Source organism: Oryctolagus cuniculus, chromosome X (assembly GCF_051225735.1).
Source record: "Oryctolagus cuniculus isolate XC-2025 breed Fujian yellow rabbit chromosome X, ASM5122573v1, whole genome shotgun sequence".
Classification (NCBI taxonomy): domain Eukaryota; kingdom Metazoa; phylum Chordata; class Mammalia; order Lagomorpha; family Leporidae; genus Oryctolagus; species Oryctolagus cuniculus.
The window spans coordinates 24,029,457-24,047,961 of record NC_142888.1 but is presented as its reverse complement, the minus strand read 5'-3'; the positions used below and the strand labels follow the sequence as shown (position 1 = coordinate 24,047,961).

The 18,505-nt window shown below is 39.8% G+C and overlaps 1 protein-coding gene across 2 annotated transcripts in view; it reads right to left on the bottom strand.

The window, feature by feature from the left end:
• OTC (ornithine transcarbamylase) overlaps positions 1 to 18,505 on the bottom strand; it is a 96,952-nt gene that overhangs the window by 22,741 nt on the left and 55,706 nt on the right. For both annotated transcript variants that reach the window (XM_070066550.2, XM_002719837.6), the window contains exon 4: positions 14,972 to 15,059. In XM_070066550.2, coding sequence (XP_069922651.1) covers positions 14,972 to 15,059 — 88 coding nt within the window. The remainder of the gene's footprint in view (positions 1 to 14,971; positions 15,060 to 18,505) is intronic.

Genomic DNA, 18,505 nt, shown 5'->3' with positions numbered 1-18,505 from the left:
TTATTGTCAAAATATTAATCATCTCTGTAATCAATGTGGTATTTTGCGTGCATTTTTTTCATTGTAAAATGTTTATAGCATCGGAGGAAATCAGAAATGCTAGGCTTATGATTAAGTTAACTGCTCAGAAGCATTTCATTAAGTTTGTAATCAATGTTTAAATGGTTGAGAAGATTTGTTCATTTAATATGCATTTGATTTATTGGTTGTATAAGTAATATGTGAATATTTAAAGCAATGAAAACTTGAACATGCATCAGAATCACCAGGAGGGCTTCCTAAAATGCAGATGACTGTGTTTCTGATTCAGTAGGTCTGGGTTGAGGGCTGAGAATTTGCATTTCCAATAAGCTCCCAAAGGCTCCTTATGCTGCTGGTTTGGTGACCACACTTTCAGAATCAGTGACTTAGAGAGATGCTTGCTATTTTATGTTTAAAAAATGCTAAATAAAAATGCTTGATAAATTCATAATAAATTGGACAGTAAACAAAGGACAAGGAGAACACTCCAGTAGGCACAAAATGCCCCTTGGACATTAAAGCATCCATGAGCAAACAGGAGCATGACAAAGCTTGACAGAAATGCCACTTAATCCTCTTTCAATCACAGAGGCTGCATCTGGAATGGAATCCAATGGCACTGGAGGCAAGAGGAAGCAGCTCCCAAATTATTTTCACGTTGGAATCACTTGCAGAACAAAGATACCGCCGATGCCTAATTAATTTCTGTATTTTGTCAATGAAATTGGTTTCTACCTTCACGCTTAAAATTGCTATAAATCATGGAGAAATCAGCTTTCTTATTCTCCCAGGCTACTAAAAATCCTTAAAAATGTTTTAAAAACAAACCTTTTCACTGGGAACAATTACAACCCTACAACTAGAGCTGGACTCCAAGAACATTAACAGTAATCTAGGCTTTATATAATTCTCCATCAATTTCAAAACCTCACCTTTAAACGCTGCAAGAGCTTTATTATATGTTGTATACAAATGAAAGGCTGATAAGTTAAAAATACTCTCTGGTTCTGTAAAGACTTTTCATTAGGGCCTCTTTTCATTTCCGTTGAATGTATGGAGTTCTTCTTACCTTCCACTGGGTTCCTGCAGTCTTGCAAACAATCTCAGGCAACTGCCAACAATGGCAGCAAAACATCTTTTGCAAAACCCACATTACCCACATTTAAAATTTCCCATACATACCAGTTTGTACTGGATGTTTAATAGCTAACATTAGGATTTTTCAAAAACAATTAACAAGTTAAAATATTTACATAATTTATTTTGCCTAAATGCTTATAGTGTGGTTTATTTTCACCCATCATCTCTTTTCCTATTTACTAAAAGGAGAGTTATGACAAGGCATTTCAAATGGAAACACAGTTCAGGAGATAAAATATTAACATAATTATTTCTGGATGATGATATCAGTGGATTTATTAATAATTTTATCTCAATACTTTCTATCAAAAGTAGTATTACTATAGTAGTCAGAGAAAGCAAATTATTATTCAAAAAGAAATTTTTCCAAACATGATCCCGAAAGCAATTGAAAATGAACTGGGGCTCCTTAGAGCAATGGCTAATTCTCGTCCTTAGTAAAGAAATATACAATATGAGCCTGGAACATCTTGCCATACCTATGAACAAGGAGGATTATCAAAGAATAAAGGAGTTAGGTCAAAATGACCCAACCTGAACACAGATCACATTGGCCAAATATGGGACAATTTTAGAATCAATAAGAATAATGACTATAATAATCTGAAATCTTCAAATATATTAAAATTGATGAGTTTATAAAGACACTAAAAAGCAGAACATTATGTCACAGAAAGACCAATTTCAATTCAATTTAAAAGAGAATTCTCAGATTGCATAAGTTCTTGGTCAGAACAGTCAGACTACATAAAAATGGAACAAGATAGCTTAGTCAGTGAAGATATTTTTATGCAGAGCTCAGTAACTATTCTGAAGGTGTGGTATGGAGGAGGCATGAAAAGGATGGTTGAGCTAAATAAATCCTTTCTAATCTAAATTTTCTGTTATTCCTTGATATTTTCCCCTTTGGCATAAGATAGAATGTTTTTCAGTAATTAACTAAAACAACTTGAAGGCCACATCAAACCAAAGCAAAACAAAATAAAAAATACAATAAACAAAATCCCCTATGGCTCCAGGAAGGCCTGCTGCAGAGTCTTTATTTTTAGGTGAATAGACACTAAAAAAGTACAAGTATTGTATTGGGCCACATCTCAAGAGGAAATATGTATGTTAATGAGTTGGACAATCACACAGTAATCTTGACATCCTAGAAGGGGTTGAGTTGCCCCCAAAATATTGGAACATGGTGAGCGTTTCACAAAAAGCAATGGCAAATAACAGCTGTATTCTCACAGGGTTCTTCTATTCATTCTCCCTTTTGACCCCATCCTGCCTTGAATCAGACTGTGTACTCTAAACTCCAATTTGTTACCAATAGCAACTCTTATTAGTTAAGTTGCTCACTGAAAAATAGTAGGAAGAATTTTTGGTGACAACATCAAGAATCCTATAAATCATCTTTAAAATGAGTATTTTCTACTTTTTGTAATAAAAGTAGACAAAGGCCCTAGAAGAGACACAAGTTCTTTCCTCAACATGAATTGATCAAAGGGGTCAAGGGAACTGTCTGAATGAGTCTCCTTCCAGGAAGCAGGATATTCCAATCATCTGGCCTCTCTGTCTGGGTTATAATTTTAGTTGTATTACTAGCAGAACAATGAAGAAACAAGGTAGTATTATAGTATTGTTAGCAAATCTAGGTGGGATTTTATCAAATGGGCTGGTTTTGGAAGAAGCCACAGATGTTGAATGAAATTTCATTTATTTATGAAGGGTTCTGTAATAGCCAGGTTGTTTTGGATTAGATGTGAGAACCCAAGTTTGAAGACCTCAGAGAAAAATCAGTAGAGCATGATAGCATTCAGAATGTCCACCTCAAAATGTGTTACAGGAAGTTCATTGCTGGGTCTGTGTAAGCTGTCTAAAAAATCACAGAAATGGCCAGAATTGAGTCAATTCTTATCCTAAGGTTGAAATAGACTGCAGCTTGATTCAACTGACATTACTTGAATTTCTTTCTCTTTTTTTATGATTTTTTTTATCTGAAAGGCAGAGGCAGAAGCAGAGAGAGAGAGAGAGAGAGAGAGAGAGAGAGATCCTCCATCCTCTGGTCTACTCTACAAATGGCCATAATGGCTGGAGCTGGGCTGATCTGAAGCCAGGAGCCAAGAGCTTCTTCCAGGTCTCCCACGTGGGTACAGGGGCCCAAGGAGTTGGGTCATCCTCTACTGCTTTCCCAGGCCATAGCAGAGAGCTGGATTGGAAGTGGAGCAACCGGGACTTGAACCAGCACCCATATAGGATGCTGGCACTGCAGGCAGCGGCTTTACCCACTATGCCACAGGCCTCGTTACTTGCATTTCTTCTACATGCCTCCATGTGCCTATCCTTAACAAACATGATCTCATTTGTCATCATAAAACTCATTGAGATAAGAATTAGTTTGTCCATTTTGCAACTCAGCAACCTGAGACCGAAAAGCAATTGGACCAAACCACAAAGACCAGTATATGGTAGAGCTATGAGTTGAACTCAAACCTGACCCTTGCTTCACAATGCCTGCTCTATGCCTTATGAAACACGCCCCTAAGAATATATTATAGTTCCTACTGTGAGAGACCAGTGTTCATCATCATTTACCCAAGTATATATAACTGTTGGTATCTTGGTGCTCTCTGTTCCAATTTATTAGTACCTAATTAGGTACATATTTCCCATCAGGTAGAAATATTTAAAAACAAGAAATTTTACCTTTTTGCTCTTCATATCATTGGTATAAGTAACTTAATAATAGTATTACAGTTTTTAAAAACATTCCTTTCAATATCACAATGCCTTCTCTTGAGGACTGTGTCTCTTCTATAAATTCTTCTATAACTTTCATTATACAAGGAATCAAAACTACAATATTTGGAAATCCTTCCGTGTTGCCTCAGGAGCAAGTGTTCCTATGGTTGTAAATCATTGAATGGTGTCCTCTCCCCTTCACCTGCCCCAAACTCATGCCCAGCTAGAGACTCAGAATGTGACCTTATTTGGAAGTGGGGTCTTTGTTTATATAACTAATTAAGATGAAGTCATACTGGAATAGGGTAGGACCTAAATCCTATGAACGGTGTCCTTGTGAGAAGAACAGAGGACATACAGAGACACACAGAGAAGTAGCCCAGGTGAAGAAGGAGGCAGAGTTTAGAGTGATGCTGCTGTAAGCCCAGGAATGCCAAGAAATGCTGGGAGTCACAAGAAAGAGAATCATGGTCCTACCAATGCATTGATTTTGGACATCTGGCCTTTGAAACTTTGAGAGAATAAAGTTCTGCTGTTTTAAGCCCCCAATTTGGAGGAAACTAACACAGTGGTTTATGCTGATTTTCTTTCCTACTAGTTTTACATTAGCAGAACACACTTTAGCACTCAGTACCATAAGTAAATTGCATCTATAGGGACAGTAATTAGAGTAGAACAACATTACATTATTTGGTCTTATATGGAGCTTTTCATACACATGGTTCCTAAAACCACATTACCAAGGACTGTATTAAAGTGAAAATGACTGTGAAGCTATTATGCACCTTTCAATAGTGCACTCAGAACATTAGGCATGAACAGCTATCATTATGGAAGAAACAGAAAGCCTTAAAGCTAGAGTGATAATGTCCCACTGCTGTTGTTAAGTTCCATCTGATTTTAAACTTCCAAAGAAATCAGTGATCTGAGTCATATTAAGACGTCACATCTAAAAGGACAAGCCCAGAGCAAAGGAAAAAACAGAATACCCAGCTTTTATCCCCAGTAGAGCACCAGGGAATTGATAGAATCTGAAAATGCTTTAAAATATGAAGAGAGTTTAACTGAATGTGTATGTGTATGTTTTTATTTTATGATATATTAATGAATAGAATTGATTTGTTGAGAGAGATTTAAAAGGAAGTGAGCAACGTGGTTTGTTCCATCCAGTGAGAGCCTTGTCTCCAACTATCCACATTGTGTTGAGGAAACAAGTCAAATCTTAAGGCTATCATCCCATGAGTATATGGTACATTCCCTGACCAGTTAGAGTATAAAACAGAAAGGAAAGTTAGCAAAATACAGAGGAGCAATGAGAGCTCTGTTGTGTAGAAATGAGTTAGCCCAGCAGCCCTGAGATGGCTATCTTTTGGAGGCCTGTTTCCAAAGTTGACTGGGGTCTGGGAAAGTGGACTTTGGGAGGGTTTCAACTATTCCCAGAATTAATAAGGGTGGCTCACTGTGCCTAAATCATTTTCATATACCCTATGGTTTATGCTGAATACCCACTTACCTTCTGAGAGTTTGCAACTTGGTTCAGGCTAGACAGAGTGCTTACATGACAAGCCCTCAGGAACTGGTTTGCTAAGGGAATTAAGTGCTTCTTGTGTGACTGCACTGGGAGAGGAATCTTGGAAACTTGTTTCTGGCTTCCCCCAGACTTCACTCCCTGCTTTGTATTCTTTCATTGTAATAAATCTTAGTAATCAGTACAGCTGTATATTGAGTCCTATGAGTCTTCCTACTGAGTCATTGAACTTGAGAGTGGTGTTGGGGACTCCCAACTCATCAGCTCCTCCAAAATATCAGTGGACAGCTCCATCTCAGTGCTCCCTTTCACTAATATTGAGATTACACCGTATTCAACTCAGGTTTAGCTAGAATATTACAATATTTTGTATAGTGAACTGGTTTTATTATTATAATCAAAGAGAAAAGGAGTAAATTCCATTTTAATCTCTTTAATTGTGAAATATTCCTTGAGATATTTCTTTTTTATGAATTGTTTTTAAATCTTGCTGTACTCTAAATATATGATTTTTAAATTTTTTGTTTAGCATATTTAACATGAGATCTAAAGAGATTCTGCACAGCAAAAGAATCAGCAAAGTGAATAAGCAACCTATAGAAGAGGAGAAAATGTTTGCCAACCATATATTTAATAAGGAGTTAATATAAAAATATATAAGGAGGGGCTAGTGCTGTGGCATAGCAGGTAAAGCCTCTGTCAGCAGTGCCAACATACGATATGGATGCTGGTTCGAGTCTTAGCTGCTCCACTTCCAATCCAGCACCCTGTTAATGTACCTGGGAGAGCAACAGAGGATGGCCCAAGTACTTGGGCCCCTGCACACATGTGGGAGACCTGGAAGAAGCTCCAGGCTCCTGGCCCAGCTCTGGCCATTGCAGCCACCTGGGGAGTGAAACAGTGGATGGAAAACCTCTCTCTCTCTCTCTCTGTCTCTCTCTCTGTCTCTGCCTCTCTGTAACTCTGCTTTTCAAATAAATAAATAAATCTCTAAAAAAGAAGTGATTTTCATGACTTATGCAATAGTTATTTAAAAGAAAAATACACAAGGAACTCCGACAACGCAATAGCAAAAAGGCAAAGGACTCACATAGACAGTTTTTGTAAAAAAAAAAAAAAGATACACACATGACAAAAGGTGTATGAAAAGGGCTCAAGGTCACTAATTAGAGAAATGCATATCAAAACTACAATGAGATATCACCTCACACCTCGTACATCCTTTTAGATGACTAGCATTGAAAAAAAGGTAAGCAGTGTTGGCAAAGATGTAGAGAAACTCTAACCCTTGTACATCACCGGTATGAATATAAAATGGTGTAGCTGCCAAAAAAACAGTATTACAGTCTCTCAAGAAGTTAAATATAGGAAAGTAGGCACTTAGCCTAGTGGTTAAGATGCCTACATCCCACATCAGAGTACTTGGGTTCGATTCCTGGCGCTGGCTCCCAACTCTAGCTTCCTGCTAATGCAGACCCTGGGAGACTGCCATGATGGTTCAAATAATTGCATTCCTGCCATCTTCATGGGAGACCTATATTGAGTTCCCAGCTCCTGTCTCTGGCTTCTTTCCAGCCCTGGCCCAGCCCAAGCTACTGTAAGGATTTGAGAAATGAATCAGTGGATGAGAGTTCTCTACTGGTCTCTCTGTCTCTCTCTCTCTCCTCCCTTTTCCCCTCTATCAAACAAATAAGTAAATAAATAAATTCTTTAAATTAAACATAGAATTACCATAGGATTTGTCAATCTCACTTTTGGTTACATAACTAAAAAAATTGAGATCAGGGGGCCGGCGCTGTGGTGCAGTGGGTTAAAGCCCTGGCCTGAGTGCCAGCATCCCATATGGGCACCGGTTCTAGTCCCGGCTGCTCCTCTTCTGATCCAGCTCTCTGCTGTGGCCTGGGAAAGCAGTAGAAGATGCACCAAGTCCTTGGGCCCCTGCACCCATATGGGAGACCTGGAAGAAGCTCCTGGCTCCTGGCTTTGGGTCAGTGCAGCTCTGGCCATTGCACTCATCTGGGGAGTGAACCAGCGGATGGAAGACCTCTCTCTCTCTGTCTCTGTCTCTCTCTCTGTAACTCTGTCTTTCAAATAAATAAAATAAATTTTAAAAATTGAAATCAGGATCTCAAAGAGATATTTTAATTTTCATGTTCTTTGTAGCATTATTCACAATATGCAAGCTGTGGAAACAACCTAAATGTCCATCAGCAGATGAATGCATAGAGAAAATGTGGTGTATACATGCAATGGAATATCATCTACTCTTAAAAAAGAGGATATTGCCATATTTAAAAACCTAGGTAAACCTGCAGGATATTATGCTAAGTGAAACAAGCCAGTCACAGAAGTATAAATACCGCATAATTTCACTCATATGTAAAATCTAAAATAACCAAACTCATAGAAGCAGAGAGTGGAATGGTAGTTTCCGAGGATGGGGAGGAGGGGGGAAATTAGATTTTCTGTTCCATGTGTACAGAAGTCTTCTTTTTATCTGCAGCTTTACTTTCTGCAGCTTGTTACCCACAGTCAACTGCACTCAGGAAAAAATCAAACAGAAAATTCAGAAATGAATCCATAAATGTTAAATTGCATGTTGTTCTGAGTAGTATAATGAAATCTTGCACCATCCCACTCTGCCCAGGGCATCCCTTCATTCAGCATATCCACAGTGTATGGGCTACCCACCCATTAGTCACTTAGTAGCTGTCTTGGTTATCACGTGGACTGTTGCTCTATACCAGTGCAGATGTTTAAGTAGTTTGCATTTTACTAAATAATGACCCCATGTGGGATGTGGGTATCTTAACCCCTAGACTACATGCCCAGTCTCCTCTAAATTTTTGAGGCACCTCCATACTGTATTTCATAGCAGTTGCACCATTTTACATTCTCGCTAATAATGCATAAGAGCAGCAATTTTTCACCAATTGAATATGCCAAAGAGAATCCAAAAAGTGCTTCCTTTGAGTGAAAAGACAAAAGTTCTTTATTTTGTTATAGACACGTAAATGTAGCACAAAACACAGTATATGTAGGATTCAGTACTATCGGAGGATCAGGTATCCACTGGGGGTCATGGAATAAATCCCTTGTGGATAAGGTGGAAACTGTATAAAATAGCAGTTGTGCAACATGAATAAATAAGTTCTAGAGATCTGCTGTACAATACATTTTATTTTGAATGTACATTTAGGTTTTTTATACTCTGATCTGATTTTTTTTTCTTTGGTGGGTGATCCTGATGATCATCCCAGAAGGGTACACTTTTTTGTTTTAGAAAAAAATGCATATTTAAAATGTCTATTTGCAGACTTTCGGACATTTCTAAGTTTCCCCCCTGTTTCTGAATATATCCAGCTTGTTGCTGACTTAGGTTTTCTCACCAGCAGTTCTGTCCATCTGTGATGCTCTCCCCATAGCTTTGCTTGCCTGGCTCTGTCTCTTCATTGAGTTGTCAACTGTCACCTCCTCCTAGAGGCCTTCTATGACCTCCAATCTAAGGTGCCCCCCCAACTCCACTGACAGATCATCCAGCATTAGCTTCATCATAGCTCTTATTTCAACCTGCTCTTCTATTCATGTCTTGTATATTTGTTTAGTAAAAGCATCCTTGCTTTAGAATGTATTTCCATTCCAACAAGGATCTTGTTTATTGGATCAAAGATTTTTTTCTCAGTGCTAAAACAATGTCTGGAAGCAAAACTAGGCATTCAATACTTATTTTTGAATAAACAATTAAATTATCTGAACAAATAAATGACATGTTGGAAACTGCATTTAACAGCTTCCAGGAGACTGATCCAGTTTCGCTTTTTTAATTCTCTCTTTCTGTTGCTGCATTCACTGAATCCTCCCTCGGGTTTTTTCACCAATGTGCAGGAACTATTTATCCTACCCATGCCCTAAAGCAGCAGATGGAGAAGCAACATCGTCAGTGTCAGGTGTAAACTATTCTGATTTGAAAGGGTCAGCACTTTAAACATCATCCAATCCGTTTTGCACCTTAAAGAGTTAAACTTCTCCAAAAAGTAAAAGCGGTAACTGCTAAGGATTGTATGGTGCATTTCAGCAGGGAAGATGTCATTGAGATTCACTTCCTTGCTTCTCATGTTCACCTGTTCTGTGGAAGGCAGTGGATTTCTCTTGTCTTCTTCAATTTAAGCTTATCGAATTTCTGAGTCTTAACATATCTTGTTTGTCAGATATTTTGGCAGATTAAGCAGTAATGGGGTACATAGAAGAAAGGCAGATTTCCACGGTAGCTACTCCAGCCCTTTTTCTGACACCCCATATCTTCCAGCCCTGCCGCTGCTTCTGACAGTGTAGAACTGTCAAGAACTGTAGAACTTCCTCCTCTCCTGGTATCCTGAGGATTTCCTCCTGCCCCTCTTGAATTGCACTTGCCTTCTGCAATTCTCCCACAAGACCATAGAGCTTGTCTTCTAAACTATTGAGCTTATACTTATATTTCTACAGCTTTCAGCTTCACCCAAGCTCCTTATCACCAATGGTTCAGCCTTTCATGCAATATATCTAATACCTAATCTACCACCTTCTTCTCAAAGCATAAACTCATTTCACTTTCCTGAATATATGATATATATTTAATAAATAGAACTTATTACATAGTTTTATATATTATATATATTTCCAGATTTGTAGAATATATAATGAGTCCAGATTTGTTACTCTCAAATATATATATATATATTTTTTTACCTCCACTATCTATTCACCCTTGACAATCAGCTATCATGAAACCACATAAATCACTTATTAGGCATCTTTACCATCCCTTTGCTATTGCCTTAGCCTAGATACATAGCACAACAGCCCAGGTCTTCTACACCAACTCCTAACTCAGGCTCTCTCAAAGTATGGTCCAGTCACTCTTGTGTAATATTCATTTGGGAAATTTGTTAAAATGCAGATTCCCAGACACTATGTGAACCTTAATCTGCAGAGCTAAAATATCTGAGTGTGGGGCTCAGAATTCTGCATCTTAACAAGTTCCCCAATATAATTCCAAAAGTATGTTTTAGAATCCCTGGAATTAACCTCTCTACTTCCCATCTTTACTCTGATTCAAATTATTCTGCTTCTGCCCACACATAGTTTGTACTGGGACACAACTCTGTAAGGACTACCACTTTATATCTGATACATCTGCATGAATTTGAGGATATAAAGTGGACCTTAAGGGTCAGAACTCCTTCATTTCCTAGAAAAGGAAACTAAGATCCAGAAATATTTTCCCCTATGAAGGTTACAGGGTAGGTAACTGGCAGAGCTGGTATTAGGTCTCCAGATTCCTGATTTCCAAGCCATGCAGAAGAGAGCTAAAACAGCAAGCCCGGTTGCTATACTTTGAAATGTCTGCGTGCATGATTGGCTCTTGGATGTCATCTAGGAAGTTCAATTTGGGGAGTGCTTCTTCTATTCCTAGTATTGAAAACAGGGGCTGACCGCATCATTTTAGTTTATTTATTTTATTTTTACAAATAATATGGTTTAAGGTAAACATTTGCTTTCCTTTTCAGAGTCAGGAATTTGGGTACATGCCAGGCAGGGAGTGCCAATGTGACCAGTCCCAATAAAGACCATGGGCACTGAACCTCTAACAAACTAATTTGCTGACAACACTTCATAGGTGTTACCAAAATTCATTACCAAGGGAATCAAACATGTCTTGTATGACATCACTAGGTAAGGACTTCTGGAAGCTTGCACCTGGCTGCTCCTGGACCTCGCCACCTGTGCTTTTACCTTTGTTGACTGTGCTTAGTTTACTTCCATTGTAACAAATTGAAGCCATGCCTGTGACTAGATGCTGAGTCCTCACAGTCCTCCTAGTCAATCATCTTGGAGACCTTCTGAAACACAAACCAATACTTTCCACAACTTCTTTCACTGCCTCTCTCCTGGGCCGAATAAAAGAAGCATTAGGGGTTAATCAAAACAGCAGGACCTTTTAAAAAAGACAGTGTGATTTAAACTTTGACTTACTCAGTTTCTAACTTCTGCTTCCTCTCAAAGACATGGTCTTCTCATCTATACAACTAGGTCAATAATCCTCATTTTGCAAGATTTTTGAAGATTTGGCACAAGAAGAGTCCATAGGAGACCCCCTTTAAGGAGTAGCTATTATTTTCATTTAGTTTTTGGATAAATGAAATGATTTAATTTTCAGATCCATATATTCATGTAGCAATGGAAATAATTACATGTACTCAAAAGGTCCCAATTGTTTTGCAATTTCTGAGCATGAGATCTATATAGAATTCGTCTAATGAAGAATTTCTGTGAGAACTGTGGAGTGCAAGCACAGAAAAGAGCATGCTATACTTATCCTCTGCTTTCAATCCATGCTTGGCTATTTTTCCCTTGCTTTTGGGGTCCTGACTTCTGGGTCTAAGCCTCTTTCAGTCTGCCAATCTGTACTACTTAACTTTTTCTTAGATTCTCAGTTGCTCCTCCAACTGGACCCTTTTCTAAACACTAGTTAACATTTGACTCATTCACCATCATGCACTGGTCCTATATGAAAAATCCCCACTGAAAGGTCTTTCCTGGATGTGTCTCTGGCTTCCAGTTTCATCCCTTAACCTGCTTGCAATATCTGCTTTTTGAATAAAGTAGTAGAATTATTTGTAGAAGTAGAATTATTAGGCAAATATAACCCCAGTCAGTGGCAGTGCATTTGAAAGAAAAACTCATTTATATTCATTTATTTTTTGTCACTAGCTTCCAAAAGATAACCACAGTTCTTCTTAATATTATCACTGTCGCTTCTGAAATAACCACTGAACAGTTTAAAGATGAGTTATTTGAAATCTCTTCAGCAAGTCAAATGAGGTGAATTCTTTCGTATGTACTCGGATAGTTGCCATGAAAAACAGACAGTATCTGCTAGGGGTTACTTTGTGGCATATCATTTTCAGAAAAAATAATCATTAGTTCTCTCCACTGAGGGAAAAACATTTAACAAAAGACATTTGCTCTGGATTTCTTAGCCAGGCACGCTAGAGTGGTGAGAGTGTCGCACAGGGAGTTAGAAGGCCTGTTTCACTCTTTCACTGTAATACAGTAGGCAAGAGCTTTCCCCACATCTCCTTTCATCTGTGTGAGGGTGACCTACCAGTCCTTGCCAATGCAATGTGAATGGAAGTGACTGCCCCGCTTCCCTGCTAAGGTGGCTTTGAAACAAGTATGCCTTCTCCACGCTCTCTTTTGTCGAGGTCCTGGCTGCATATTGACATCCACTCTGGTCTTGGAGGCCACGTGTTAAAGACGGAAGAGCCGTTCTTAGCCAGAGTCTCTAACTGACCACATAACTTAATAATTTCTCGTTCTTACCAATCAGGAACATGTGCACTACATTAAGGCAATGAAATTCAAGATTCTGTTGGATGGCAGCTAATATGTTACTAATTAAGTTGTTTAACCAATTTTATGGCAATCTGTTTGGGTTGTTGAATTAGAACAATGCTTGACACACAAAAATGCTCAGTAAATGTCAGCCACTGATATTGTTATCTACTCTGGTACTAACCAGTTGGGCATCATTGAACCTGTGTGTTTCTCCAGACCTCTATTGCCTTAACTGTTAAATTTAAGAGTCATGCTTGATGATTTCTAGGTTTCGTGGAATCTGAAATTTTATTATCAGAAGCCTCTTTTAGAAGCAAAATTAACTCTGAGATGCAATGACTGAACAGCCTTTATCTGCACTGTTGAAGAACAGTTTTTTTTCTTTTTTTCTTTTTCTTTCTGATACAAAGTGTTGAACTCTTTATCTAGAATAGAGCTAATTTTCTGTGTTATTGAAAATAGATCTTAGTGTGCCTGGCGCTGTGGCACAGTAGGCTAATCCTCCGCCTGCAGCACCGGCATCCTATATGGGAGCCAGTTCTAGTCCTGGCTGCTCTTCTTCTGATCCAGCTCTCTGCTGTGGCCTGGGAAAGCAGTGGAAGATGGCACTTGGGTCCCTGAACCCATGTGAGAGACCCGGAAGATGCTCCTGGATCCTGACTTCAGATCAGCTCAGCTCCCCTCTGCTCTGGCTGTTGCAGCCATCTGGGGAGTGAACCAATGGATGGAAAACCTTTCTCTCTGTCTCTCCCTCTCACTGTCTGTAACTCCACCTCTCACATAAATAAATAAAATATTTTTTTAAAAAAAGAAAAGAAAATAGATCTTCATAAAAAATAAGATTGGGAATAGGAGAGGGAGGAGGAAGAGGGGTGGGAATGTGAGTGGGAGGGCGGGTATGGTGGGAAGAATTACTATGTTCCTAAAGTTGTATTTATGAAATGCATGCAAATTAATTTTTAAAAAGCCTCTTTCATTTTTTTTAAGATTTATTTGAAAGACAGAGTTACAGAGAGGCAGAGGCGGAGAGAGCGGGAGAGAGCGAGAGTGAGAACAAGAGAGAGAGAGAGAGAGAAAGATCTTCTATCCACTGGTTCACTCCCCAGATGGCCGCAACAGCCAGAGCTGAGCTGGTGCGAAGTCAGGAGCTTCTTCTGGGTCTCCCATGTGGGTTCAGGGGCCAAAGGACTTGGGCCATCTTCTACTGCTTTCCCAGGCCTTAGCAGAAAGTTGGGTTGGAAGTGGAGCAGCTGGGACTTGAACCAGCACCCATATAGTATGCCAGCACTACAGGCGGTGGCTTTACCCGCTACACCACAGTGCCAGTCCCAGAGGCTCTTTTAAAAAGTCGCTAAGAGGAACAGGTATTTAGCCTAGTGGTTACAATCCTCACATCCTACAACAGAGTACCTGGGTTTGATTCCTGGCTCTGGTTGTTGACTCCATGTTCCTGCTAGTACAGACTGTGGGATATGATGGTGATGGCTCAAACAGTTGGGATTCTGCCACCCAGGTGGGAGACCTGCATTGTGTTCCTGGCTTCTGACTTTGGCCCCAGACCTGGCTGTTGCAGACATTTGGGGAATAGACCAGCAGGTAGGAACTCTGTCTGCCTCTCAAACAAATAAATTAAAATTTTTAAAAATTGATAAGAAAAAATATCTTAACCAATGGAAAGTGGCCAGAGGATAAGGAAGAGTCATTCAGAATATCAGGGAAAGAGGGAAAACACAGAATTGACACAGGAATCGGATAGGGAAAACAATTATTTAAAGAGAAATAGATGAGTATTTTCTTTTGAAAATTTATCTATGATATTATTTTTTTAAAGATGTATTTGCAGAGAGAGAGAGAGAGAGAGAGAGAGATCTTCCATCTGCTGGTTCACTATCCAATTGGCTGCAATGGGCAGAGCTGGGTGGATCTGAGCCAGGAGCCAGGAGCTTCTTCCACGTCTCCCATGCAGGTGCAGGGCCCAAGGACTTGGGCCATCTTCTACTGCTTTCCCAGGCCATAGCAGAGAGCTGGATTGGAAGTGGAGAAGCTGGGACGCGAACTAGTGCCCATATGGGATGCTTGGTGCTACAGGCAGCGGCTTTACTTGCTAAGCCACAGTGCTGGCTCCTATCCACCATATTCTAAAATAAGCTATACAGGGAAGAAAAGATTACTTACCGGGCGGTGTCTGTGAGACTTTCATTCACACCCAAATGAATATCTTGTGTAGTAAGAAAACAAGGATGTCCTCCCAGAAGTGCAAAGCCTGCAAAAAGGAAAAAAGATTAAAAACAAAAAACTAAAGTGGCAAAGAAAAGTACAAAGAATAAGCTCCACGTCAATTGAAAAGTCACAATCTTTGAAGTTCTCCAACCTCTTTGGTAAGTGATTCCCAGGCAATGCAAATTTGGGAGTTGAAGGAAGAAAATATAACATTGCACTTAACTCTCCTTCAGCCATGTTTCTCCATTCTCTTGTACTGGGAGAACCTGGCACTAATGAGGCATTGTTCCTTTTTGGAGGCTATGTTTAGTTTTGATTCTTTAAAATATATACACATTTGTCAACATCAACTCAACTGTATTCTTAAATTCTGTCTATTTAACTATATATAAATTATACCTTGATTTAAAAAAAAACCTTGAAAATAAGATAAAGTAAGCATTGACAGGTGGTATCAAGTCACTAAGAATCAGCTACTGCTTGATCTTCCAACCAAGACAAAGCTAAACACCACCCACACATTACCCTCACTGCTTTTCAAGCTTCTGGGCAAAGTGAGATTACTACAGATACCCGAGCAAGTAAGGATGGCTCCTGCCCTGCCCTTAGAGCACATTCCATTCATCTGAGGATCATGACACACAGAGGGGCTCCTCCAAGTCACAGGTAAACTCTCAGCACAAGTAGAGCCCTTTTGGGGAACAATTATAGGAAATGGTGATACTCAATCAGAACTTTACTATATTGTTTGAGATAGTGCAATGCCAGACTTTCTCTAGTACATGGTTAAAGGCAAATAACCATAATTACAAGAGACAGACATCTGAGGAATTCTGCAAGTGTTACTTTTTTTCTCCTTGCAATGTGTCTAATTTATCTTCTGGGAACTACATGACAGGTTCATTTTACTAGTATCTTTTTTTCCATGAAGGAGGAAATCATTAATTGCATGGTGAATTGAAGGGTAAAAGGTTTTAGACCCATGAAAGGGACTATAACTCAAGATCTCATGAAACACCTCACTAAAGATTTAAACACAATGTGAATACTGTGATTTGAATATGGACTGGAATCAAATATTAAGTAATCATTATTTTTATTAGATGTGATGGTATTGTAGCTATATATGCAAATATTCTTCTTTTAGTAAAAGATACATTTTTTAGGTCACAGGTCTATATTATACTAGTTTATTTTTTAGAGCTTTTCTTTTTTTAAAAGATTAATTTATTTATTTTGAAAGGCAGAGTTACAGAGAGGCAGAGAGAGAGAGAGAGAGAGAGAGAGAGACAGAGAGAGAGAGGTCTTCCATCTTGCAACGACCGGAGATGGGCTGATCCGAAGCCAGGAGCCAGGAGCTTCTTCCTGGTCTCCCATGCGAAGAGGCTCAAGCACTTGGACCACCTTCTACTGCTATCCCAGGCCATAGCAGAGAGCTGGATGGGAAGTAGAGCAGCCGGGACTTGAACTGGCACCCATATGGAATGCCAGCACTGCAGCCAGCAGCTTTACCCACTATGCCACAGCACTAGGCCACAAACTGATCTGTTATGGGATAAAATGCCATAGTTGCAATTTACTTTTACAAAATTTTAGCAATGGGGCCGGCAGTATGGTATAGCAGGTTAAGTCACTGCCTGAAACACCAGCATCCCATATGGGTGCCGATTCAAGTCCTGGCTGCTCCACTTCCAATCCAGATCCCTACTAATGCACCTAGGAAAGCAGCAGAAGATGGCCCAAGTGCTTGAGGCCCTGTACCCATGTGGGAGACCTGGATGAAGCTCCTGGTTTTGGTCTGCCAAGCACTGGCCACTGGAGCCATTGGGGGAGTGAACCAGTAGGTGGAAGATCTCTCTCTCTCTCTCTCTGCTTCTTCTCTTTTTGTAACTCTGCCTTTCAAATCAATAAAATAAAACTTAAAAAATAATTCAGCAATGGCCGGCGCCGCGGCTCACTAGGCTAATCCTCCGCCTAGCGGCGCCGGCACACCGGGTTCTAGTCCCGGTCGGGGCGCCGGATTCTGTCCCGGTTGCCCCTCTTCCAGGCCAGCTCTCTGCTGTGGCCAGGGAGTGCAGTGGAGGATGGCCCAGGTGCTTGGGCCCTGCACCCCATGGGAGACCAGGAAAAGCACCTGGCTCCTGGCTCCTGCCATCGGATCAGCGCGGTGCGCTGGCCGCGGCGTGCCGGCCGCGGCGGCCATTGGAGGGTGAACCAACGGCAAAGGAAGACCTTTCTCTCTGTCTCTCTCTCTCTCACTGTCCATTCTGCCTGTCAAAAAATAAATAAATAAAAAAAAATAATTCAGCAATAAAAATAGCTAGACAAAGAAGGTAACATATTGACATTCATTAGTTTTATGGAAGGGGTATTTGTGTTATTATGCCAATCTTTCCACTTTTCTGTTTATTTAAAAATTTTCATAATAAAAGTAATTTTTTTAAAATAATGTAACAATCATCACTTGGGTTAGTGCATAAAAATTAAGTGATTGCATTCTACCTATTTATTTATTTATTTGAGAGGCAGAGAGATGGGGGGACAGAGACAGAGAGAGGCAGCGATTTCTCATTTGCTTGTTTACTCTTCAAATGCCTGCAACAGGCAAGGTTGGCAGGGCCAAAGCCAGAAGCCAGGAACTCAGTCTAGGTCTCTAATGTGAGTAGCAGGGGCCCAACTACCTGAGGCATTACCTGCTGCCTCCCAGGGTCCACATTAATAGGAAGTTGGAACCAGGAGCCAGCAATAGAACTTGAACTCAGGCACTCCACTATGGGAATGTGGACATCTAAATCAGCATCTTACTCACTATGTCAAAGGACTACCCCATGCTACCTATTTTATACTTTAAAGTGCTCCTTTAAATATGCTGAGAACAAATGACTTTTCACTAGAGGTTACCATATTCTAACCCTAGCGATGGGTACTTTATAAACATTCTTCCATCGAATCCCTCACTCTGACAAAGCACACAGTAGATATTATTTTAAGAATTTGATGAACAGGGGTTCTGAGAATCAAAGAGTGCAAAAAAATTTGTTTGAGATGTTTTTAAGTCAGTATAGCTCTTGGCCTTGCCATAGGGGAACCAATGCATGAGCCAACTTACATTGTGATCTACAGAGACAGGACAAGATAGTGGAACTGGACAGAAGTACTCATATGGAAAATATGGTCCTAAGGTCTCTTGCAGATCTGAAGTAGAGTTAAAAAACATGCAACATCTAAATGGTCCAACTTTCCATGATTCCTGTAATGAAGAATCTGACTCCGTTTTTTATGTTTTCTGGATGACCACATTCAAGCCCACTTCTTCCCTTCCCTTTTATTCTTTTTGTTTTAAAAAAGATTTATTTACTTATTTGAAACTCAGAGTTAGAGAAAGAGAGAAAGAGAGAGAGAGAGAGAGAGAGAGAGAGAGAGAGGATCTTCTATCTGCTGGTTCTCTCCCCAAATGGCTGCAACGGTGCAATGGCCAGGGCTGAGTCA